Source organism: Sceloporus occidentalis, unplaced genomic scaffold (genome assembly GCF_023333645.1).
Source record: "Sceloporus occidentalis isolate IW3139 unplaced genomic scaffold, rSceOcc1.0.p SCAF_48, whole genome shotgun sequence".
Taxonomy (NCBI): domain Eukaryota; kingdom Metazoa; phylum Chordata; class Lepidosauria; order Squamata; family Phrynosomatidae; genus Sceloporus; species Sceloporus occidentalis.
The window spans coordinates 3,301,484-3,328,250 of record NW_028317028.1 but is presented as its reverse complement, the minus strand read 5'-3'; the positions used below and the strand labels follow the sequence as shown (position 1 = coordinate 3,328,250).

The following is a 26,767-nucleotide window of genomic DNA, read 5'->3' as shown; positions in this document are numbered from 1 at the left end:
TAGAACAGAATGGACTCCTACAGGGTCCATAAAGGTAGATATCCAAGGATCCCAAACCGCTTCGAATTTTGGCACTTCGTCTCGCAGGGTAGCCGTCATTTTTTCCATGGTAAAAATATGCCAGATATTAGCGTTAATTTCACCCTGAGAGGGGGGAGAGCCCTTCCAGTGTCGGGCTATGGCTTGTTTCACCGCCGCACATATACGGTGGATAAGGCGAGAAGCGGAGGGGGACAAAGAGTCCGTTGTGTCCATGAATAACAAGGCAAGCTCCGGGGACGGCGCGATGGTAACGCCAAGCGCTCTTGACAACATGTCGAAACAGGAGGACCAAATCGGGCGAAAGTAGTCACACGTCCACCAGGCATGGAGGTAAGTACCAGGTTCTCCACAATTCCGGAAACAGCTGCGGCTGCTCCCCTGGGCCATGCGCGAGAGTCGCACAGGCGACAGATACCAGTGGGCCACAACTTTATAAGACCTCTCACGGATGACCGTGTTAGCGGTGAGCTTGTGGACCTGTACCGCGGCCGCATCCCACGATTCATCGGGGAATTCCTCCTGGAGTTCCCTGTGCCACAGAGACCTGTAAGCCGGCGACCGGGGATAGAGCACGGACACAAAGTGAGCATAATGTAACGATATAGAACCTCGGAGGCGTTTGCGGAGCAGGAAGCGCTGTTCAAAGGTCGTGAGAGCCGAGAGATCCCCGGCACGAAGCAGTGACTGAGCAAAATGGCGCAACTGCAGGTAACGAAACAGTTCCGAGTTGGGGACACCCTTAGCCTCCTGGAGTTCCTGAAAGGAGAGCACCTTATTGCCTTTAGCCAACGCTCCGAGTCTGGTCAGATCCGCATCCCGCCACCACCTGAATTTAGGCAAGCCACATTTTGTCAAAAAAAAAGTCAGAATATGCGGCTTTATTTTTACATGGCTTTAAGTATGGGACACCGAACATCAGCGCAGGCTAGTACTGCCCCAAAGTCCGGCTGTGAACTTATAAAAATTGAAATGTCTAAGGCATGCGCGCAAGGAACGCCATTTTTTTGTATTCTTTGCCAATTGGCTCCCTTAAGAGTATCTTGATATAAAGACAAGTCAACATTTCCATGATGTATTATTGTATTAGAGTTATTGGCAAGTCACTACACAGAATCGGGCTATTAAGGGGTTAATCAGTGGCGGAACTACCGGGGTCGCAGGAATCGCAACTGCGGCCGGGCCCTGGAGTTCTGCCAGTCAGGGGGGCCCAAGGGGTGCCGAGCGGTCATTTTCAGCAACCGATCGGCGCCCTTCTGTCTCCTCTGCCTGCCTCAGCGCTGCCCCGACTGCAGTGGTGGGAGCGTGAGGCGTCAGTCTCAGTGCCGGCGCTTAACGCTGAGCGCCGGCATATGACGTCATATGCCGGCGCTCAGCAGTGAAGCCGTGCGCACCGCGGCAGAGCAGCGAGACAGAGGCCACGCGCTCCCACCACAGGACTGTGTGACCTACAAAGGGGGGTAGGGAGAGGGTAGATAGTGAGAATGGGGGGGGGAGGTAGGGAGAGGGTAGATAGTGAGAATGGGGGGTAGATTGGGTTGGGGGCCCTTAACAGATTCTAGTTACTCCCCTGGGGTTAATATTTCAAGGGTCTCAGGGTCAGCTCATTTAAAGATTTAAAAAAAAAGGTTCCCAGGCATGGTAATAATGATATAAATAACCCATAAAATAACACTAAATAATAACAATATCAATTAAAATGCAATTTCACAAACCTTAACAATTTGAAAGCGAAATAACTACCACTGTTATATTATGCTGCGCTAATAACAAACACGATGGTACTTTCTTCTTTAATAATAACAACAAATAGTGTTTTATTTCATGGCGTTGCCGTTATGTCATTGTGCATCGGACCGCTCCTTTCATACAAACCTGAGCGCCGGTTGAGTGCGGCGCAACCTGGTGGGCGTGGCTTACGTGACGTCACGTGTCTGGTGCGCGTACCGGCTTTCCCGGCCGCAGTGCTGATACGGGCTCCCTGGAAGCGGCGGCCGCATGACAGGTAAGGCTCGGACTCCCGTTCCCGTTCCGAAGCGTGTGCCAGCCCAGCCGGCAAGCTGGAAGGGTAGAAATGCCGTTTAAGCCCTGTTGCCACCATCACCTTTCTCATGTGACATGCGCATCATAACCTTAATTCTAATGTGTAACATAGTTAGAACTATCCGGGGCTGTACATAATTACGTCAGCACATATTTCTAATGAGAAATGAATTATTATTATTATTATTTCATAAAAATGCCTGCCCAGAAACGCTTACAGTCTAGAATAGAGAGACAGCACTAGAAGAGAATTCCCTGCCCTTGTATCCCATTTTGCATAGACTTTGGGTTTATGGTCAGAAGATTTTCTTTGGGATGTTGGGTTATTTTAACCATTTGGTTTAATCCTAAATCATATAATATATTATTAACTGCATACACAGCTGACTAAGAAGTTGTAGAATGCTTTAAATGTTTGTGTGTTTACTGTCTGATCCGCTGTGGTGTGGACTCCGGTACCTACGGTGGGCTTGATTCCCCCCCCTCATGTGTACTTCAATATGCATTCATTGACAACAACAAAAAAATCTGAGGTAGAAGCTGCAGCTACCCAGCTCCTACATTGCCCATGATGCTCTCCATTGGTTCTTTAAAACAGAAAAGCACTCCTACTTAAATAAATGGAAATGCTTCATGTGCATGGTGGGGGTACCCCCTGGCGATCTCGGTGCCAGCACTGGGAGCTGGCTAGCGGTAAGTACCGTATTATAACACGACCCTCATTATAAGATGACCCCCCAAAATCGGAATATTAATTTAGGGGAAAAAAAGAAAAAAAACCTGAATATAACACAACCCTATAAGAAAAAAGTTTTACCAGTAAATAATTTATGTAAACTATTTTTTTTAATAAAAGCTATGATTGAGAAAAATATTTTGTTTTTATTTCCTTTTATTTTCCAACCTGCAAGTTATGCACATCTGCCCCAGAAATGCCTTATACCCCCTATATGCCACTGTGCCCCATGATATGCTTTTTAACCCTCTAAATGCCACTGGTGTGGGGAATTCTCTCTGACAGTCGGGGAAGGTCCAGCCCCCGCTGCTAACCGCACCTCCTTCCGGCTGCAGCTGAAGTTGTCTACACGAATCGCGTAGACGTTTACACGCTGCCCCGGCTACACAACAGGGAGTCGGAAGCACCGGTAAGACAGGACGATCCAGGTCCCCTGCAGCGATGTGGGGGATCTGGATCTTAGTCTCATAGTCAGACCTATTTGAGGTCTGATTATAAGATGACCCCGATTATAAGACAAGGGGTATTTTTTTTTTCCTCTGAAAAAAACCTCGTCTTATAATCGAGCAAATACGGTATATCACGTCCCAGGTGGTCTGCTCAGTGGAATCCCCCCATGCATTTGTACGAGTAACACAATGACAATTTAAAGGTACCTCTCAGCTATATGAGTGTGCTTTTTTACCTGTACCCCAGCTATTTGCATTGCCAGAAATGGTTGCATGTAGTTTCTGTGCAGTGATGTGCCTCGTTGCTGCCAGGCAGCCCCAGATCTGGCTCGCATGGGATTTCCAGGGAGTCTGAGACCCCTGTGCGCATGCACAGAAAACACTCTTACTGATTTCAAGCAGCCAAAGCTGGCATGAAATGTGGACAGAGGATGTGGCCATGCTGCTGTTTTCCCAGACAGGTACCTTAACTGTTTCAATATCCTATGGATGTACATGTACGTCCAAAAAAGGCAGTCAATAAAGCCCTTTAGGATTTACCTGCTGCTGCCTGAGCGATCGTTTGTAATGGGTTTTGGTTTTTTTTACGTACTAGCACTCGCAATTACGATATTTTGCATGATTCTATGGTTTCAAATGAAAACACTGTGTTCTGGAAAACTAGGATGTGGAATATTTGTAGGGACGTCAAACATGGAAAAGGGGAATCTTAATTAAACCCACATATGGTAAAAATGGCAAAAAAAACCAATCTAACCCTAAAGAAGTCGGTAAAAGCTATGTTTTCAGTAGGGATGCTTCTTAAATACATCCACAATCCATTAATCAGAGTAGAATGCAGATGGTCCCCACACCGATATCAGCTGCGTTAGAGCATGCTTCTATCTCTTGTTGATTTGTATTTTTGCATAGAATGCAAATTAGCCTTTCCTACTTGCAAAAATCATTGCTGTTCTCAACTTAGCTCATGAAATGCTTAAGACTTTCATGTAGGGCTGCAAAACTAATCGATAATGAAAATCGTTGCCAACAAATTTCATTATCGATTTGTTGAATTGATTTTATCGAATATAAGATGAGGGTTTTTTCATCTTCTGTGATGGAGCACCAGCGTGACATGACCTTCCGGTGCTCCACCAGAAGTACTAGACAGCAGCAGCCGAGGTTGTCTTTGCCCATTGCTCAACGCTCGAAGGCTGCCAGAGGGGAGGATGCGCTGCAGGAGACCAGGATGCTCCCTCTGGGGAACGTTGCTGTGCGATGTGTGCAGACAACCCCCGTTGCTGCCTGTACTTCCACTGGGGCTTCTATGATGGATCGTGACACTCAGGCATAGAAGCTCCAGCGACAGTGCCGGGCAGCAGCAGAGGTTGTCTACGCACAACGCGCAGACGCTCACCGGCTGCCCCTACTAGACACCAATGAGTCTGGAGCACAGGGGTAAGTCTGGGGCGGGGGTTAAGTCTGGGGCGGGGGGCACAGTGGCATATCTGGGGTATAAGTCATAGGGGGGTATAGGGCATATCAGAGGGCACTATGGCATATAGTGGGGTGTAAGGGATATCTGGGGGGGCAGAGGCATATTTGGGGGGGGCAGTGGCATATCTGGGGGTATAAGGCATATCTGGGATGTAGTGTGGCAAGCCTGGGCTCAGATGTGCATAGCTGGGGGAAGATGTGCATAACTGGGGAGCAGGTTGGGGAATAAAACAAGAAATGCATTTTTCTTGCAAGATTTTTTTTATTCTGCTGTTTGTTTTTAACTCCCAGTTTGTTCATTAAATTATTTTAAATAAATGAAAAATGTACATTATTTTTTTTATCCGATTAATCATAAAAATAATCAGCCAATCGTTAGTTGCAACCCTACTTTCATGTTACTATTCATACTACAAATAAATATGAAATGGGCTGTACGATTGAAATATTTCCCAGGTGCTGTTCTATCTCCTAGTTCAATGCAACTTTTTATGGTAAATGCACCCCTGGGTCAGATGGAACTGTGCTGCATCCTCTTATCTGCAGTTTGGTGTGCAATTCCACACCTCCAATGATGGAACACAGAATAATGTGTGAATATTGATTACTTGCCTTAAGTTTCTCAGTGGATATTTTTATTTTAACCCTGAGCGTCCTTTTCTGTGTGACTCTATGTGCAATGAAAGGTTAAGAATGGACAGGTGTTTGGCTATTTTTTGCTCCAAGTAAGTTAAGAGAAACTGACCAAGTCTATTTAAGGACCACAATGGGGGTCAGAAGTGATTGATGATCTCAGCTGCAAACATGGTCTTTGACATAAACTGACCATAATAGGATGAATGGTTTTCTGTGTCTTTCAATGTATGTTTCAGGACACTGATTATCAGGCACATAGCTGTCTTGTTTGTCAAAGGTATATCAGACATGTGTTGTTTTCATGAAGAGAGAGCAGTCTGGCTGACACTCCCTCGTGTACACGAACAATATAATCTGCTTGTTCAACTCTTTTGGGAAGAATCTGTGTCTCAAAGTTATTGAGCATTCACAGTTGGGGGCTCGTCCGGGATCCCACATTTCGGACTCAGGATCCAGACGGTGCAGACTCACGATCCTTACCCAACATTGAGCTCATCTGAAAGAAGGTAAGAGGCACCTCTTTTAAGAGAAAGCCTTTAGTATTGGGTAGAGGAGACGGGGGTCGGCCACTGGGTACCTGAATGACAGGATCCATAAGACAGGGCTTGACAAATTTGTTTTGAATCTAGGAGCCAGCTAAAAAAGTTAGGAGCCAGGATTTTTTTTTTAACTAACAAAGTTTTATTTTCAACGACAAAAATAACATCTTAAATTTACACGTAAAAAAGACTAGATCCAAACATCATGGGCATTTAAGTTATGCAGATAACTTAATATAATCTTATGTGACACACCAAATTTTCTATATAATATATTGGTGTTTTTCACTTGGCTTTTTGTGGCCATGAACATGCCTTGTATTTGTCATTGTATTGTCATTGTATTTGTCAATGCTTTGTCATTAAACCCCCCCTTTTATATTTTAGCCCCTTGTGTATTAATGCCCCAGCCAGGCCCCCCTTTAGTATTGATTAATGTGTTTTCCCCACAACCTTGTGTATTGCCCCCCTTTGTGCATTTATGCCACCACACCCATGTGCATTGATTTATGTGTTGCCCCCAGCCAACCCTCCTCCCTTGTGTATTGATGCCCCCACCCCTTTTATAGTGGTTAATGTGATGCCCCCCTTTAGTATTAATTTATGTGATGCCCAACCACCCTTTGTCTATTGATGCCCCCACTGCCATGTGTATTAGCCCCAGCCACACACACCCCTGTTTATATTGAAAACCCAGCCATCCCCCTTTTGTATTATTTAAGTTTTAATGATGTCCCAAAGGAATGCCCCCCCTCTCCCTTAAACATAGGTACACTTTCCTCGAACCCCTATTTTTTTTAAATACTTACATTTTCGCTTTTCTTTTTTTCCCCGCTCTCCTCCAACGTGACGATCCTCTCCCCGTCACGAGGAATTCTTTTGTGACTCCCCTTGGGAGTCAAGTCTTGAAAGGGGCGGGACGAAGAGCCTCACTGAGGCACTGCCACTCAGCAGCACGGTGTGTGCAAGCCGGCCGCCTAACGCCTAAAAAAATTAAAGCAGCCGGCATGCACACATGGCGGTTTTACCACCTCACCTTGCGTCCGCACTACGTGAATGTTGGTCTGCTGGCCCACCCGGTGGGCCGGTCTGCAGGTGAGATGGTAAGACCGCCGTGTGCGCACGCCGGCCGCTTTAATTTTATTAGGCGGCCGGCTTGCACACACTGCGCTGCAGCGTGAGCAAGGCCAGGATTAAATTCTCAGTCACCATGGCCACCTGGCGCCTGGGATTTGTCGAGCCCTGCCGTAAGGGTTGAGTAAGTAAGATAATACATACATTTTCGTCTTTGAAAATAAAACTTTGTTAGTTTAAAAAAAAATTCTGGCTCCTAACTTTTGGCTCCTAGATTAAAAACACCTTTGTCAAGCCCTGGCCTAACCCGCTGTTGTAGGGTTGTGTTTTGTACCTAACCTTGACAGGTTAGTGTAGAGGAGAATAAGATGGAAAATCCTCTTCTCGGGGTCCCCTCTAGAGACCATGATTAAGAAGCATGGCGAAGAGATGGGAAAATATATGCATAAGTGGAAATTAGCCTCAGGATCAGATGAGGAAAATTTTTATTGTTGGTCCTCACAGGGATCTTAATATGGAATCCTTAAAAGGACTCCGTATGACTTTAAAGAAAGACATTTCACATGTCTCCAAAATGAGTGGAGAGTGTTTTGTATGTGGTTTAGGGAAGGTTTCAAAATCTGGAGGAAGCATGAGTCTGCTCCACTTGAAAACTCCCAACACCCTCAGGCGGCCGCCAGTTCCCTTTATCCTGTTAGGAAAGAGGAAACTGATAAGAAACTGCAGGAAGAATCTCAGAATGTTGTTCTTGTTGATAAGTTATATCCTCCATTGCTTACTAACAATGATATGACTATTGATGATTTAATATTCACAAATGCAAGGAAAGCCTGAGTAAATTAAGATTAAAAATGCATGTCCCTTGGGTAACCTGTTCACGGTGGAAAATGTTCATTGACAGCATGGCAAGTGTACTTAAGGATAGCTGTTTTACTATGACTATGGTGCTTTTCGTTGTTCAGCCCGAATACCGAACATACGAACATGGCGGAGGCAAAACGTAGACGAAGACACATAACACGAAGAATCTTCTTCTTCGTTTACTAATCTCCCTGGTCCCTTCCCCATCTAGCCTACCTTATCTACGCAGCATCGCAGGGTTTAACGGGAGTGTACGAACATAGCGGCGGCAAAACGTAGACGAAGACACATAACACAAAGAATCTTCGTCTTCGTTTACTAATCTCCCTGGTCCCTTCCCCATCTAGCCTACCTTATCTGCGCAGTATCGCAGGGGTTAAGTCGGTCCCATGGCCCTTTAACCCCTGACGCAGAACTTGGCCTGCTTCAAGAGTTAAAGGTCTGTACGAGCGACTCTATTGGTCACCAGCAGGGGGCTCATCTGCCATCAACCAATGAAGTACAGGTGCACACAGGTATTTGTATTTGCTGTTCTACTGGAATGTCGCTAATTGAAGCTGTGTTTTTTTAAATTGTTTTCAGGGAAGTCCCACTGGAGAATGCCTATAAGACGATAAAAGACCTACCACACATTTGTGCTAATCATGAGGCCCTTGTTTGTAATGCTCAGCACTGTCTCTTTTACAGTGTGTGACTTTATTGTATCTACTACACTCTATGTATGCAGCAATAAAAAGCCAAGCATCATTCAAGACTTGGTAGATTTTAATATATTTCACTCCATGCTGGACATTTGGGCCACTTCATTACTTAGGAGCACGATATGCATTGGTGCTGTAATAGGCGTTGCTAGAAACAGAACACTTGGCCCTCAAAGACTCAAAGCATCCGTAACGCCTATGACGTTGATCTGTTACCTCATTGCCGTGTACGGCATTATAAAGTTCCTACTGTACTCTGAGGAGGAGAAGCCTGTGCAGGATCCTTGGTTCTGGAGTCTTCTGGTCTGGACTTGGCTATCATCAGCTTTAACGTTTTATGCATGGAGACAAATGGGCCACCTGACTCCTTCCAGAGAAGAGCCAATGCTGTATTCTGAGATCCGCAGAGGAGGGTGGGGGAACAGCAAAAAACAAGATACTGAAAACAAGATCTCAGGGGCAACTGTAGGGAAGCTGCTTTCCTATTCCAAGCAAGATTCTGGCTATCTAATTGCTGCTTTTCTATTCCTTGTTCTTTGCACTTTAGGTAAGTGTGTGTGTGTATGTGAATTATTATCGAGGAAGGGTTTAGGCATTCGAGTAATAGAAATTCTGATACTTTGATTATAAAAGTTATTAATTCATCAGAGTAGGTGATGTAGGTGACCTACATCTTTGTCTTTCTAAGAATCTGAGAGTTTTAAACTGTATATTCCTCATGTTTCTGACGGTGGTATTTGCCATTTACCAACGCTGTTTTCTTTTGTTACAGGAGAAATATTTAGTCCTTATTACACAGGACTTGTCATAGATGGTATAGTCGTCCAAAGAAGTTTGAAGCAATTTTCAAATTCAGTTGTTATATTGGCTTTTCTGGCTGTGGGGAGGTAATGCTCTAGTTCATTATTCATTTTTAAATACTAAATTGGTTTAGTGCACCTCCATTCAGGAATTAGGACAGGGAAGACATTATATTTTGTTCACCTAATTCCGGCACCCTGCTTTTATAACTCCTATTAAAAGATATAATGTTTGTGACTCCACTCGTGGCACGTAGTCCAGAAAAGCAATTCCCAGTGCAGCCTTTTAACGTAAAGCTGTCACCAAATAAGAAATCCTAATCTATGTTTTTCTTTTGTTTGTTTTTTGTTCGTGTTTTATCTGAATTATGTTAATTCTGACTTTTCGATCCTGCTGATTTTATTTACCACTGTATCAGCTCATTCTCTGCTGGCGTAAGAGGTGGCCTATTTACCTTCACCTTTGCAAGGCTGAATGTACGAATCCGTAACCTGCTCTTCCGGTCGCTAGTGTCTCAGGAGATCGGCTTCTTTGATGAGGTTCACACTGGTCAGTATTCATTTGTAGAGACGCTGAGAAATCTTCAGAAGGATCATTTTAGTTAGGGAACATATTCTGTTTGTTGTATGACCATAAGATGTGAGCTTACTACTTCACAGTACTTCACATAAGGCAAGTTACAACACAAGTGCTAAACTTAAAAACACCAAAACAGAACCAAGTTGCTTACCTGTAACAGGTAGCGTAAGAGGAGTACTGGGTGGGGTGGCTGGTTAAATACAAAAAACTGAGAAAAACACGAAATGAATACTACTGCGGAAGCAAGTAAAACATGAAGCTTGACAAAGTGAGTGTGTTTATATGTATGGTGTTAGAGCGAGTGATGTGTGTTTCATTCGCTCAAACATCACACAGTAACACACACTCCATCACCATTCAGTTGCACATACATTAAGTGTCTGCTAAGGTATTGCTTTAGCGTGTGTGAATGTATGGTGTTAGTGTAAGTATGTGTTACTGTGTGGCTGTAAACTGTTGGTGGTGTGAGAAAGTGGAGGGACATACCGTTTGTATGTGTATAGTTTTAGAGTAAGTTTTGGTGTTAATATGTGTGGGGTTTAGTTATTGAAGGAGGTGCAGACAAATACTGCACCCAGGAACAAGGCTCACTCTAAAAAAACCAAAACCAAAAAAAAAACAATAAGGTACAGGTGAATTTGGAACGTCCCTTAAAACCACAAATATTTAATTGGGAGATTTAGGACTGCTTTTATCAGTTCTGCATGTATTTACTTGGTTATGTTGAGAAAGTAAGCATTTTTGTATAAAATGTAAGCATTTTTTTATTAAACTATATCCACACATTTGAGTTTTCTATAAAAGTGTTGTGGACATGACTAGCCAGTTGCAACTGCGGTATTTTTTCTGTAAGATATGTTATGAGCTGCTTTATTAAACGGCCACTCCAGTCGTCATACGCACTTTAATGTGTGGTCCATTTTGCAAATCCATTGGGTCATTCTGCAGATTTCCCTTTAATGAGTCTCTTAGCTGAACTTAGCGTCCAGGCTGGATCTGGCCAAACCTCCCCTGGTTAGGGTTTTGTGTTTTTTTTGTTTTGTTTTTTTATTTTTATAGAATTTTCATTACTTAAAATTTTCTTTCCCATAAACTTTATTCATGTTTCTTTTGGAGCACAGTAGGCAACAGCCTTATCTCCTGGAGATTACCCCGACTGGCCCACATTCTAGCCGGGTTGTAGCAGCTCCCCTTCACCCATATCCAATCATCGATTAGCCTGCTGTCGTAGCTGTGTAGGAGTTACTATGATGTTGGTATAGACTAGGAAGGTAGCAGAGAAAGAACTGCTCCACGTCTGAATTTCAAGTACCCGTTGTACACTGGGCCGGGCTTTGTGCTCTGCTTCCTCCCACATACACCAGCTAACACTGCTAGTCTTTCAGGAGGCGAGAAGCCCTCCAGAGACGAAGCACCATTTTTTCCGGAATCTCAAAGGGCAGTGCCACTTGGGGTTGCATTAATGAACATGTGCGGCTCACACGTGATGAGGAGCATGCCCTCTAGTACATATAGATAATGTTAGCTGACACAAATCTCTCATGTTCCTAATCTCGCTCACAGAATTCTTTGGTATGCCTCTTCTCTACGACCAGCTTTCATGACTGTTCTCTAGTGGGGGCTCCTGCCAGTGCTTCTTTATCGTGTATTTTTTCTTCTTGTTCAGATTACCTGCATGCGTTTGTCCGCTAGGTGGTGGTAGAGATCGAATTTTTCCATACCAGATATCTAGTATCACATAATTAAGGTACTGTATATATATGATTAATTAAACGTCTAAAGAAAAGGAACGTTCGTTGAGGGAAAGGCGTGTTAAAAGCAACCACATGGTTAATAAAACCTACAATTAGTTATCAGTATTACCCATTTGTTTGAATAATTTGACTACAGGGAAAGGATTCTTAAGCGGATGAGATTACACACACACTCTTATATTTTTTATATAATAGATATAGATATTTACGTAAATATACATTTTATTGATTTTCAAAAGGAGAAAGGGGTGGGAGTGCAAGGGAAAAGGGAATGAGAGACCCGTCGCAGTGGGTATATCAGATCAACAATCATGTGATGCAAAACACAGCATACAGCACGGGGTATATAAACACAGAAGAGTACACTCATCAGTAACCAACACATATCTCATGCCTACAATCACTGTTGAGTGTAGAAGAGCTTATATCTAGCTAGTATAGAAAACTGAGGACAAATAGGGTAAGAAAAGCAGTAAAGAAAGAAAGAAAGGAAGAGAGAGAGAGAAAGAAGGGGGAGAGGACAAGGGGGAAAAAAAATCCCACCCAACCTAGCATCTTCACTGTCGCAGTAGGGACTGTATATCTGGGCTCTCAATATATGCCATCCAATTGAACCATCTCAGCAAGACCTGACTGTGCTGGTTATGCGTTGGAGATCATTTGCATGGTTCATGTTGTATATTTTCACAATTGCTGGACTCAGCGGAGGATACTAGATTTTTTTTATTATTATTATTTTTAGTCCTCCTTGGTTAAACTATGTTAGTGACTCATTCTATACCCTTAAGACCCAAAAACAGTAATACCAATGGATAGACTCTAATAAAATACACACATTCACTTGCACTTTCATAAAAACATCCTGGCTTACACTTGCATAGGCATACTATATTTAACATAAAAACATCTTCAAAATACAAACACTATCTCTCCTTTTTCTTTATACCTCCCCTTTCTTCCCATCCCTTACCTTTCTAGCTCCTCCAGTGGCTGACAGACAGACACCTTGCCGTCCCCTGCTATCTTCACATTAACAGGGTCTTGTCTAAACCTTTTTAAAATATTAATTGCAAATGTTCCCATGTACCCTCATCTCCTTCACTTTATATTGTCACTGAAACATTTTTGAAACATCTTTGATTGGCATGGGACCACCATCCAAAGCATCATCTAATAGTGTAGGTGGATTACCTTTTGTTTGCGGTTTCTCAACCCCTAATACCTCTCCTTTATACTGTAACAGTATTAATGGTTTTGACTTCTCAATCTATGGCTCGCTCCCTAACCTTCTACAATCTTATTTTAGGCTAAGATAAAGTGTAATACTTTTCAGACCCCTGTCCGGATTGGGTGCATGTCACAGGGAAGTTATACTGTAGCTTTTTCCCCCAAAAAATATGTACTTGTGCCAATTATTGTTTGTACCTGGTGGTTCACTGTGGCCTTATGATGGCACTTGATCACCCCCACATTTTTGCTGTTTGACAACAAAGCATTCACCCAGGGTTTCCAAAGGAATTAATATATATATATATATATATATATATATATATATATATATATATGGCCTAGAGGTTACAAAGATATACCATGTTTACCTTTTCAAGTGAATTTTTGGCCATGCCAGTGAATTCTCACCTGTCTACCCATTTGCCCTCCTTCTTTCTTTCACGTAATGCTTGCTATGCTTTGCTCATTGTCTTCAAAAGCATCATGACTATGGCTGAAAAAAACATGTTCATTTCATTTAGAGCTTTACTATGGTCTGTGTTTTTTCCCCACAATGATGTTAATGGGAAAGATTAAATGTGTTCAGTACCTCACATCCATGTAAAAATGAATCAAGGTTCCTTAAGTAATGCTGAATAAATGTATCCTTTGCCAGAGAGCTATCTGTTGTAAGTAAAGCAAGTGTATTGGCTCTGATTTTCGTAATATATTCTTTAAATAAAATAGATTAGAATAAATACTAGGAAACACCCTTTTATATAACCATGAAATAACCAAAATATATAATAATCATATCTTTATTGTCGCTAGGTGACATCATCTCTCGGTTAACCTCCGACACAACTATTGTTAGTGATGTGATTTCTGAAAATGTCAACATCTTCTTGCGCAGCACGGTGAAAGCCATAGGAGTGATTGTCTTCATGTTTAGTCTGTCATGGCAGCTCTCCCTAGTGACTTTCATGGGATTTCCAATAATTATGTTGGTTTCCAGAGTGTATGGCAAGTATTATAAGGTGAGAAGGAACGTGTACTTTTAAGTGCCCTTCATGTCTGTCATGTTGTGCCCAAAACACATGACATGTTTAAGTTAGTGGTTACCAGATATGTGAATAGGCTTCTTTCTTCACCAAAACAGAAAGAAAATACCTTTTTTTTATTTATTTTTTTTTGCTTTTTCTAAGTATATTTTTTGCCACGATAACCCTGGTTTTATGTGTAACTGAAAAATATGCAGTATTACAAAATTAACAATGTCATTTTGCAATGAATTTTGTAATATTGTAACTATACGTAACCCTTAAAGGTTAAGCATACAGCTACACCAGTAATGATTTAGTCATTTTTAAAAATAAAAATGCCTGTAATAGTAGTGTTTTACTCTGCTGGTTTCAATATCCTAATTTTCAGAGAGAGAGAGAATAAATGTCTTTGGGGTTTTTTTTTGTAGATTTTACCTTTTAGTCAACCAACATTCACAAAGTGATGATTTTAGTCAATCTTTGAAGACCTCAGAAGTCCCTTCTTCAGATGTAAGGAATAGGAAAATAACCTTGTTAAGGCAGACTCTAGTTGCTGACGTGTATAAGTGTACTCATCTTTACATAGTCATGTGGCGCATACCTGTTTCGTTTCCTGAAGTTAGTCAGCTTCTAAATTTAGATTGTCATTAATGTGTGTAAGCCGAGAACTGGACGGGCACACCTCGGAGTAAAGTTTCCTGACACACAGACCGGCTCTATGTTTAAAGGCATGTGTGTCTTCAGTTGTTACCCCTGTCATTAATTAGTAAGCACAAGATCATGGCTTTAATTACATGCTAGCTTATTCACGTGCCCATAGTATAGATATCTCTGTTTCTCAGCAAGTCTGGGGGACTGTGGCTTTTTAGGCTATCAACAGCTGAAGCTTTATGGCTTGTAAAGTATACAGGCTGTCCAGCTGGAGGCCCATGGGGCAGACCTAGTCAGCATTTATTACATTAATCTTTCAGAGATAAAAGGTAATGGAAAATGTTACTTGTCAATATCACTGTAAACTTTTATGTTCAGGGATGACTTTTTCTTCATGATGACAAGTAGTGCAAAGTTGTGTATTTGGGGGGTTTTTTTTATACTGGTTTTATACTGTATGTCTTGATGCCATAGTAACCGGTAAAAAAGGTTCTAATGTGTTTATTGTGATAACCTTCAGAGTAAAAAATTAAACCAACCTTTTGAGGTATGTGTAGTATACTGGAGAGTGCTACTAATTATTTGTATAAAAAGTGAAAGACCACTTTTAAAGATCAGTCTTAATCCATCCTTTACAGCATATAGAACAATTTTTCCTGCATTCTACTTGTAGCTCCAACTCGATTCAATCCACTCATTTTTTTATTTGGTGTTTTCTATAGAAACTTGCCAAAGATGTTCAAAGTGCTTTAGCACAGGCGAATAGTACTGCTGAGGAAACCATTTCTGCAATGAAAACTGTCCGCAGTTTTGCCAGTGAGGAGACTGAAGCCACTGTATACAAGGATAAGTTGCAACAAGTATACTCTCTACAGAAAAAGGAAGCTATAGCATACACTTACTATGTGTGGTCCACTGGCGTACGTATCACTCTTATTTCATCAATTATAGATCTGACCTATTCATCAGATGGATTTAGCGTTCTGCATAGCATTATAATGTGGCTTTACAATCCTTTTATATCAGATTTGTATTAATAGCGTTTCATGGGATGTCACTCCATTCTCTACACAATACTGGAATGTTAATCTAAGACAGAGCTGACATTGCTGCATATAACCGAGGGGCATTGATAGGTTCCAAACATCACTTAACGTGATATGCTGTGGACAGCATGACAAATGTATAGTTACCTTTCCACAATACTCTTTTGTATTATATTGTGTACTTTCAACTACATAGGCTGAGTGTACAACCATAATTCTTATAAGTACTAATGGGGAAAAATTAGTTTGAATAAGTTGCAAACTGTTTAATACCTAAATAAAAGTAGAGAGAATTGACCCTGCCTTTCGAGGGGAAAATTATTATCCTAAACCTTGGTACTCAAGGGGGTAATAGTCGACTATAATATGTACTAAGGCTTGGGTGTCCCTTTAACCTATTCTGTGTGTGATATATATGAGGGGGGGTGAAAAATCTAGATTAAACAGTTAGATGTCTCGCTTTAGGGCCTAAACTAGTTATATGGCATTTTCATACATTTCAAAACTGGTATATTAGTCAATATTTGCAAACAAACACACTATATGACCAAAAATATGTGGCCATTCCTCTGATTCTTGAGTTTAGGTGTTTCAGCCTCACCCAGTGCCAACAGATGTACAAAATCAAGCACATAGGCAGCCATCTCCATAGACAAACATTGGCAGTAGATCATACTGAAAAGCTCACTTTAAACATGGTGCTGTCATAGGATGCCACCTTTGGCCCAAGTCCATTTGTGAAATTTCTGCCCTGCTAAATCCACTGTAATTGCTACTATTCCAGTGTAGGGTGGGTGTCAATGCTACACCAAACAAAGGCATTTTAGACAATTGTATGCTTTCAACTTTATGGCACTAGTTTAGGGAAGGCTCTCTCCTGTCCCAGCATAACTGGACAAAGCAAGGTCTATGAAGACATGGCTTGGTGGGGAGGAACTTGACTGGTCCGCACAGAGCCCTGATTTTGCAGAGTGGCATATAGGGGGTATAAGGCATATCTGGGGGGGGCAGAGTAGAAAGCCATGGGGCAGATGGGCATAACTGGGGGGGAAATAAAAACAAAAAAATGCATTTTTCTCAATAATAGTATTAAATATGAAAAATAGTTTACATGTCTTTTTTTTCTAAATTAGTGTTCACATTTTTGAGGGGTCATTTTATAATCAGGGTCGTTTTATAATCTAGCAAATGCGGTAATTGATGCAGAATATATTGTGACAAACTGCACCATGTCATACAAGGAAGGGAGCCTTGAGCAATTAGCCAGTGATGGCGTTCAAGTGAGAAAGTCTCAGAGCCAGCTGAAGGAAGTTCCATGCATCTCCAAAGACTTTAGAATTAAGTACCCTTTAGCCCCAGAGTCTCTATTCAGGGCTGCCAACAAAACACTTGAGGTCTATGTAACATCTCCAACAGGAATTAGGTCCAAAGCTAAAATACAATACCCCCTTCTCTGTCCTTTTTAGTTTACACAGGTGGTGTTGCAGATCTGTATTCTTTATTATGGCGGGCACCTTGTTATTTCGGGACAAATGGCCAGTGGCAACTTGATTTCTTTTGTGATATATGAGTTTCTCCTGGGTGACTGCATGGAGGTAAGGACATTCTTCTGCTGCATGTTATAATTGGTTCTATTCGTAGCAATGGCTGACATATACTGACTCGAGGATTAACATCAAACAGGAGACTGCAGATGTTTTCTCTGCAAAAGTCATACAGTGTCAGGTTAGACACATAGCACATGAAGTTATGCATCTGAATTAAGGGATATCCATTCGTCATTTTTCTTTATAAACAAAAACTCTAGGGCAGCCTGGCATATGGTAACACTAGACAATGCAAATGCCACTTTTATTTGTTGGATTCTCAAGTTCAGCAACTTCATACCCACTGTTCCTCAGCTCTCATATGCAAGTATCTCCATTGACACCTCTGATTTAATTTGGTTGTTAAGCCTTTGTGCATCTGTGTAGTTCTGTAGCAGCAGCAGCAGCAGCAGCAAAATACACAAGAGAATGCATACAAACCATGGTCTAGGATTGAGAACATACATTCTAAAAACATTAGGAACATGATGGCTAGGTAGGGAGCAGCCTCCAAGAAGGCACAGCACCCATGGGATACCAATATCAAAAGTATACCCCTCTTAAATCATACAAAACATGCCTTGTAGTAATACATGCTTTTGGATTTACTACCGAGTCTTACTATTTTATCAGTGTTCTTGCTGATCTGCACGGTTTCTAGAGGTGGCTGTAAATATGTGTTTATATGTATTACTAATTATAACAGGACCTGCGTAGTTATGTTTTGTAGAACAAGATTTCATGTGTCAGTCTGGCTCAGTATGATTTTAAAATTCTCAAACAAAAGTGTTGCCATGTTTAAATGTAATTTGTGATAATATACGGTAAAAGTATTTTATTTCAGTCAGTTGGCTCAGTGTATGGAGGACTAATGCAGGGAGTTGGGGCTGCGGAAAAAGTTTTCCAGTTCATAGATCGCAAGCCGAAAATGAGCAATGATGGCACTCTCACCCCTGATAATTTGGAGGGTAAAGTAGAATTCAGAAATGTTACCTTTGCCTATCCCACACGACCTGCAACTCAGGTGCTAAAGGTGAGTAAGGTTAGATGCTCCTGGAATAGTACTGTGCATCCCATGTGTTAGTGCGCTGCTGAAGGGAAGGCCTATCCAAACAAGTGAAGTGAGGCTAAACAAGTGAGAGAGTTTAAACATAATGAGATTCCATGTACATTCATGCCACATAGCCCACTAGTTATGTGGTAAAAGCATTTTAAAATGAAATGCCTTTAGTGCTGGGAATGTAAATTTGTTTCCACTTTGGGATATTTGGTCAATGTATATACTATTTTGGTTTTATTAGGGAGAGTGTAAATTTTAGCTGCAGACAGAATACAAATGATCATTAGTGGGGTAATGTGCTATCGTATGCTGTGTATCACAGACAGAACCTCTCATGGGAAAATGCACTGCCTTATTCACTTTAATATCCTGGTGTTACTGGCCATCTGGTATTTCTTTCATCTCAAGCAAGCAGAACAAACACACAACGGAGAACTTCACTGCCCTTTTGTTGTACTTAATGTACGTCTAGAACAGAACATTCTTCTGTTTCTGTACTGCGGACAGAAAAGAATATTGTTTCATACAAATAAAAGTACTGTAGCTAAGAAGATTAGATTTACATGCTGCTTTCCAATTGAAGCCGACTCATATTTCAGTCTACAACACACATGTAAAACTGATATGGGTGATAGTTCTAACAATTGTGGCATCCAACCATTACACGTTAAAGAATCCTGTGAAATTAAGAAACTAATTTTCACAGATCAATAACTGGGTAACAGTCTTGTCTTGTTACAGAATGTTTCCTTCACTCTTTATCCTGGAAAAGTCACTGCACTGGTTGGTCCATCGGGTAGTGGTAAAAGCTCCTGTGTGAATATTTTGGAGAATTTCTACCCTGTTCAAGAAGGAGAGGTGGTCCTTGATGGCCAGCAAATTAAATTGTATAATCACAAATATCTGCATGCAAAGGTATGTGGACCGGACCTTTATTAAATACAGGTGATTTGGTTTTCTTTAAAACATGGCTTACATCTGCGGATATGAAGGGGCATGCTATGGAAAGTGTTGCCAAGCTACTTCAGTATCTAAAATAGTTGGCCCTTTGAAAAGGGAGTTTGCATTTACTGGTTTGTAATTTAATATACCATTGTATGATGAAATCCTTTCAAACTTTCTTTACTGTAAACACTTTCATGTAACTATCTTGAATATTAGCTTTAACAATTAATGCTGCAGATAATAAAGTTGAAAGTCCATTAATAAAAGGCTAAGAGCCTTTACTACGTGGTTAGATACCAAATGTTTTATCTTGTGTATTGGACTACACAAGTGACTTATTGCAGCTTGTCAAAGGATTTCAAGCTTTTCAAGTGCTCTTAGTGTGAGTACACTTTTATTTAACCACACGCTCAATATACTCTTAAATCATCATCTTTTTACTTTATTAGATATTGCTTTGAGAGCATTTTTAACTGGGTAATTACTTATATGCAGTAATGTATGTGATGATTCTTTATCTAGAAAACCAATGCTTTTTAAGATTCTCAGTCATGTTTTATAGAATTACATTCAGGTGTGGAAGTCTTTGGCAGAATGTAGTACACAAAATAGTCCAAATTGGTGAAATTAATTGAAAAAAAAAAGTTGAAAAATAAAAAACGGGAAAGTGGTGCATGCATATCCACCACTAAGATCTGGTGCCAACAATTACCTTCAGAAGTCCCATAGTTAAATAGTCCACCTGCATGCATGATCTGTCACTGGATCACAGTATATATACACCTGTTCTGAAAAGCTCCAGAGTCTGTGGCACCATGTAGACCAAGGAACTTTACAGGGTTGGGTTATAAAATGCTTTTTAAGAGTATCCGAAACTTTGAACATCCCCCGGAGAACCATTAACTCCATTATTAAGAAATGGAAAGAATATGGCACCACAATAAACCTACCAAGAGAGTGCCACCCACCAAAACTCACAGACCAGTTCACAGACACATTTGCTGTTCCCCAAAAATCATGTGGGAGATTCCTCAAATCTCCCACATGCCTTTTTGGCCATCAAGGAAAAAGCTATGTTTGGCAGAAACCCAACACCTCTGATCATCCATAGAACACCGTCCCCCCAATGAAGCATGCTATTGGTCGCATCATGCTGTGGGGATGTTTTGCTATCAGCAGGGACTGGGAAACTGGTGAGGATCGAAGGACTGATGGATGGCGCTAAATAAAGGGAGATTCTTGAGGGAAACTGGTTTCAGTCTTCCGGGGATTTGAGAAAGGGGCTGAGGTTCACCTTCCAGCAGGACAATGGCCCAAAGCATACTGCTAAAGCAACAGTTGAGTGGTTCAAGGGGAAACTTTTAGATGTCTTGGAATGGCCTAGTCAAAGCCCAGACCTCAATACAAATAAAAGATTGTTGTACACCAGCGGAACCCATCCAACTTGAAGATTGAGCAAAACTCCCAGTGGCTAGATGTGCCAAACTTATTGAAGGGACAAAAAAGCATGTGACAATGTGTAAAGGCTTACTTCTGTGTATGCATGTATATGCCTTCATGTGTTAGCATGAGGAAAGAAACAGTTTCTCACCTTTGACCGTGACAAATGTAAAGATTTATATTATATATATATATATATATATATATATATATAATTACACCCCACCCCAATTTAAAATCCTTTCACCTATAAAGCTTTTCACAGTGGTTCCCCTACCTACATCTCCTCACTTATCTCCAAAGACACACCTACTCGGCCCCTAAAATCCATCTGATGATCTGCTGCTCTACCTCTCATGCACCTATACAAGACTTCTACTGGTGCGCCTCCATTCCCTGGAATGCCTTTCTCGGCTCATCCAACTCTCCCATTGTCTCTAGACCTTCAAAAAATTCCTTAAGACCAGCTTCTTCAGGGAAATATATAAACAAACAAATTAGCTCCCATGCTCCCACTTGCCTTTGCCTCAGCTTTCCTAGCCTCACTCTTCCTGTCTGTCTACGGTAATGTCCAGAAACCTTGTAGATACATCATTTAGCAATACAAATTGTGACCTATTTTTTACCTAACAATATTTTGGTTTTCATTGTTATGGTAGATATCCATTGTAAGTCAGGAACCAGTGCTCTTTGCCCGTTCCATTCAGGATAACATTTCCTATGGTCTGGATTCTGTTCCTTTGGAGCTGGTTATAAATGCAGCCAAAAGAGCCAACGCACATGATTTTATCATGCAGCTTCAGGATGGATATAAAACAGGTATTCATTTTTATCACACATCTAATGGCAGCTCTGTTTTTGATATTCAAAATTTGAACTATGATAATATGGGTGTAAAACCAATGACTCAAACTTTTCAGGTGTACCAAACGTTAATTATTTTATCTGTTATCGGATAACTCATCATATTCCTCAGTGGCACAATAACTTAGGACTGGTGGCCGCAATGTTTTTGTTGAACGGAGAACATAAATATGTCTTAATGCTCATCCACATTTATTTCCCTGTATAGACCATAATAATTGCTCAACAATTGGAGGATGCACCTCTTACCTGTCCCAAAATTAAGGTTAAAGTCGATATTCACAGACCGAATTAGGGTCTTTGCTAGTTGCACACCTCAACGGAGAGGCCATGTTTAGGTAAAGGCCATTCCAACTAAACCACAGGAATGTGGGAGTACAGTACTATGGGAATACAGTACTATGTACTATCTCTGTCTAGGGTAAACTAGATCCGCTTGTCTATTTTTTGTATTTTCTGATTATATATATATTTATATATTTGTTATAACGTTGTAAGATCAGATGTGTGTACATTCTGTCATATCTCTTCCTATAGAAACTGGAGAGAAAGGTGCCCAGGTTTCTGGAGGACAGAAGCAAAGAGTAGCTATAGCCAGATCTTTAATACGAAACCCCAAAGTGCTGATACTGGACGAAGCGACCAGCGCACTAGATGCCGAAAGCGAACATGCTGTAAGTGACCATAATATATTTAATATGGAGTACAAGACTTGTCTTGGAAATAATAATCTTCACATTGAAGTCCTTATTCCACATATATTGCTTATTTTAACTTCTCAGGTCTCAGCAGAAAATAACACACAGCACATATTAGCCATTGCAGTAAAAAATATTGATTCTCAATGGCTCGTAGTTTAAGGGTTAATGCTTCCTGATCTTGCATTTCCACAAGCAACCAATTTTCAGCTGTTCATAGCAAGTTAGCTCATCCTTTTTATTTTTAGATGGAACCTAAACATGACTCCTAAAGCCATTAAGCAATTAATTGAGTAGTAAATAACACTGTACTATAGTTGAATAATAGTTATGGGGACAATATTTAACCTGCAAATAAACCTAAAATAAAGCTAACATAAAATCTTATGAACTTTTAAAAACAAGCCTAACCCCCGAGGAGTATGGGATAGTTTGCAGCTTCCCTTGAAGAACTGGAGGAACTGACAGTATCAGAATGTACACGAGACATTCGCTATGTGAGGTCCAAACACGCTCATGTCTCTCTTTAGATGTATTATACGTTTACGGAACCTCCTGCCACTATGTAATATGCAATGCAATCTTTGGAAGCCCTCCCAAAGGTTACTTTTCATGCAGCTGTTGCAATGAAACAGTCTTGACAAAGAATGTCTGCTCTGGTTATGAAATCGGTAATGTAATAAACAGTTTGTACGTGGCTCAAACTGAATGGCAAGTATTAATCTCACTCAAGTGAGTGGCTAGTGTCCCACACCATTGTATTGTCCCTTATTTACCATCCGCATTATGCTCATTGGTGTTAAAATCCCTTATAAGATCAGTTGCTTCATTTTTTATTTTAGGTATGTTCTGTGCATTTATTGCCAAAAAAAAAAAAGACATGCCATTTTTTTTATTGTTTTATACAGAAACATGTACAATTAAGTTCATGCCCATTTTCAAAAGATGCATTTTTTGTTCTTGTTTTACATTAAGCCAAGTAATTATTATTTGAGTAATGGTTAATTTCCATATGAACTTTGACAGACATCAGACTTCCATGACATATATGAAGGGAAAAAAGGAATGTTAGATATTGGATAATATTTGCGAGTAGGGTGACTCGGGTAGTGGACAAAATTTCCCATGAGGATATGAAAATATCAGTTATTTCTAATATAGCAATAGATTGGGTCTAATATGTTTCCCTTTTAAACGTCTTTGCAGAACTCCTTTTGAATATAAACGAGGAGCTTGTGAGTTAGCAAAGTAGGTGTTTCATACATACAAAAAACATGCGAGTAACTACTGGTGATTCATCCCCAACAGATCCAGAAAGCAATGAATAGCGATCTGCAGAACTGCACAGTGTTAATTATAGCTCACAGACTGAGCACTGTGGAGAAAGCACACAACATCATTGTTCTAGACCAAGGCAGAGTGGTGCAGGAGGGGAGTCACAAAGACCTCATGGAAGAAGAGGGACTTTACTCGCAGCTTGTGCAGAGACAAGTTTCTGGCCTTGGTCCTTGTGAGGAGCTACCACCGAATACTGTCAGGACAGAGCTGCCACATGACGAGGTGGCTGTGAATGTAGAATTGTAAGACGCTTATTGATATATATATATATATATATATATATATATGAATATACAAGTACTCCAACAGCGATGCATTCACATGGTGCTGGTATCCGGCAAAGCTTTGCTGCTGAAACCAAATTTAACATGGAACATTTTTTTATTTAATAGATTTTATTTTATTAAGAAACCTGAACATATTTTTTTGTGAATTTCATAGGTAATCCATTTTAGATTCATTTTATTAGGTAATATGTTATAATATGATTTTACGTATGGGGCTGCTTTATAGCCCGTGGGCTTCTTTACAAATAGCACTGAAATGTTATTGGCACATACGATTGTGGCAGAAGGGGATTACTATTAATACGCAAAAGCACTTTACCACTAGCCACGCAGGGCGTGCCTGGCTATGCATTTATTATCTATATTAATGTGCATTGCTCTTGAGTTTCAGTTCTCCTTTTTTAATACTATTTGTGTGTATTTTTAGTAGAATATATTGTTTTAATAAAACACTACCTCTCTTCAAAGCCTTGTGGTTTTTCTCTGTTAAAATTTGAGGGCTGTTTTTTTTTTAATTGATCAGAATCAGAATTTTATCATTTTCTAGAAAAGCAATATTTGTCACAGTGAAAACTATTAAAAACTTTACTATGAACCTTTTTGTTATGTTCACTTATCACTTAAGTAAAGAGGATCAGATTTCAATCAACTTGTGTTTTAGGGATTATTTCATATTTACTCCAGTTGGGGGGGGGGGGGGGTATTCAAATTGTTGGATGCTATATTGCTGTGGGATAATGGTGGGTTGTAGCAACTGTTTGTGGCCAATATAAAAACATATCTTCCTCTGTGCTGCTATCCTTGGCTATATAGAGTGCGTGCTTTACTATTGCTTTCATCATTCATGAGATTATTATTATTTACTGTTTTATATAGCACCATCAAGTTCCTTAGTGCTGTACAATGGGTGGACAGGACATAACAAGTAGTATGAAACATAACAATTTGACTTACAGAAACAACAGCTGAGGAGGGCCCTGCTCAAACGAGCTTACAATCTAGAGGTATCTAGATATCTTTAGCAGAGAGAAAGCTAGCACAGATAGCAAGGTTAGTTACCAGGCAACTACAATTGAATACGGTAATACAACGAAAAAGTACTTTTCAGCCATAACTTACTTTCCTATACTGTGCAATATTTATACGCAGAAACAAAAGGGATTCAAAAAAGGAAGACTTCAAATGTAAAGGAAAAAAAAAGCTTGAAATGGCTACTCATAGAAAGAAATATATACCACACCAACCAGACACCCCCCAAATACTCTTAAAAGAATAACAGTAAAATGATCACACACAAAAAATATCCAACCAGAAAGTAGTCCCCTTTTTTTTCTGAAGTAATACTGCAGTTTTTTGGACATGAAAAAACTGCAATACTGCACTTTTACTGCAGTATTACTGCACATTTACTGCAGTTTTACTGCATTTGTACTTCACTGTACTGCAGTTTTACTGCACTTTTTTTTTATATTGCAAACCTACAGTTGTGCTTCGATGTACCGCAGCTTTATTGCATTTGTACTTCCGTACAAAAATAACTGCAATAAAACTGCAGTACAGTGAAGTAGAAATGCAGTAAAAGTGCAGTATTGCAGTTTTTTCATGTCCAAAAAACTGCAGTATTACTTCAGACAAAACTGCAGTAATTTTTTCGTAAGGGACACCAAAGGGTTGGGTTGGGCTCTCTGCCCCCCTATCACAACTATTGATGGCCTACAACGAGACCAGCCACATTGTACCATCATCAGTGGCTAAAAGTGTATGACCAATGTGAGACCATCGGCCAATATCGCATAAAGAACGACTCGTCATGCAAGAATCTTAATACGAGATTCGGAAATCAGAGCTTCACAAGGCTGTGCTCAAAAAAGTCAAGATAGCGCAGTTTCTTTCAGTCGTTGCCCCATAAGCATACTATGCTACGGGATCGCACGCTGTTTGAGGACTTATGTGTGGGGGAAGATTTGTGTTGTCACCCACGGCTGCTCTAGGAGCAACAGAAATCAGGAGATTTCCTACAAGTTCTTGTCCTGCTGGTATCGGCCCCTGTCTACTGTCCGGCTGTGCCTAGCAGGTGTTGGAGATGTGATGCCACTCCAGGCTCCTTCCTCCACTTGTGGTGGCACTGCCCCCGCATAGTCCCTTTCTTACAACACCTCACCGACAGGGTCATCCCATTCACACCTGAGTTCTTCCTTTTGAAACGTTGGTTTCGGACTTCTGTGGTCCACCATCTCTTGACGGCGGCAAAGGCTCTGGTTCCCCTTCGTTGGGGCAATCCTGCCCCGCCCACTGTTAAGGACTGGATTCTCCGGGTTGAACAGATACGAATCTTTGACGAGGTGAATTTGCTTGCTGGTGGGTCAACCGAGCGGTACAGGTCCACCTGGTTTTACTGGCTGGAGTTTGTGTCTGGTCCCATTGCAAGTTCACTGTTGGAATAGGTTCCTTAAGGGCGTCCTTGCCACGATGTGCGGACGGAGACGCCAGGCTCTTCTTTTCATGGCTCACCTCTTTTTCTCCATTTTTTTTTCTCTCGTGATCCCTTCCCCAATCTCTTTCCCTAATATATCCCCTAATTCAGCATTTGCCTCCTCATACGCACCTGTGTCCTCCATATTTGGGCTATATCTGATGCTTTGTATACAATGTCAGTTTCTATAGTAAGCGCTTGATCATTTATGTCCATCATTTGTTTTTTCTTGTGCATGCCATGATGCATGGAAATACCTTTATGTTCCTTTGCTCTACGGGATTCCCCCCCCTTTTTTCTTTTCTTTTGTACCCTTCTTGACTTGTTTTAAAAAAAAAAACCACAAAATAAAGAAACTCTGATTTACCCTAAAAAAGTCAAGATAAAAATAGGGCGGTTTTCCCCTTCTGCACTGTTTTTTCCTGTACAAAATCTA

At 40.8% G+C, this 26,767-nt stretch overlaps 1 protein-coding gene across 1 annotated transcript; it reads left to right on the top strand.

Annotated features, from left to right (window-relative positions):
* The first annotated feature begins 6,928 nt into the window (after positions 1–6,928).
* On the top strand, positions 6,929–26,302 carry LOC149289116 (ABC-type oligopeptide transporter ABCB9-like). Its single transcript, XM_089491027.1, has 13 exons — positions 6,929–7,016; positions 8,544–9,104; positions 9,330–9,444; positions 9,777–9,907; positions 13,732–13,937; positions 15,317–15,514; positions 17,107–17,235; positions 18,071–18,259; positions 19,028–19,201; positions 21,331–21,490; positions 22,073–22,209; positions 23,542–23,813; positions 26,026–26,302. The coding sequence occupies exons 1-13, from the start codon at positions 6,929–6,931 to the stop codon at positions 26,300–26,302; spliced, it is 2,637 nt and encodes an 878-aa protein (XP_089347153.1).
* Positions 26,303–26,767: the final 465 nt, after the last annotated feature.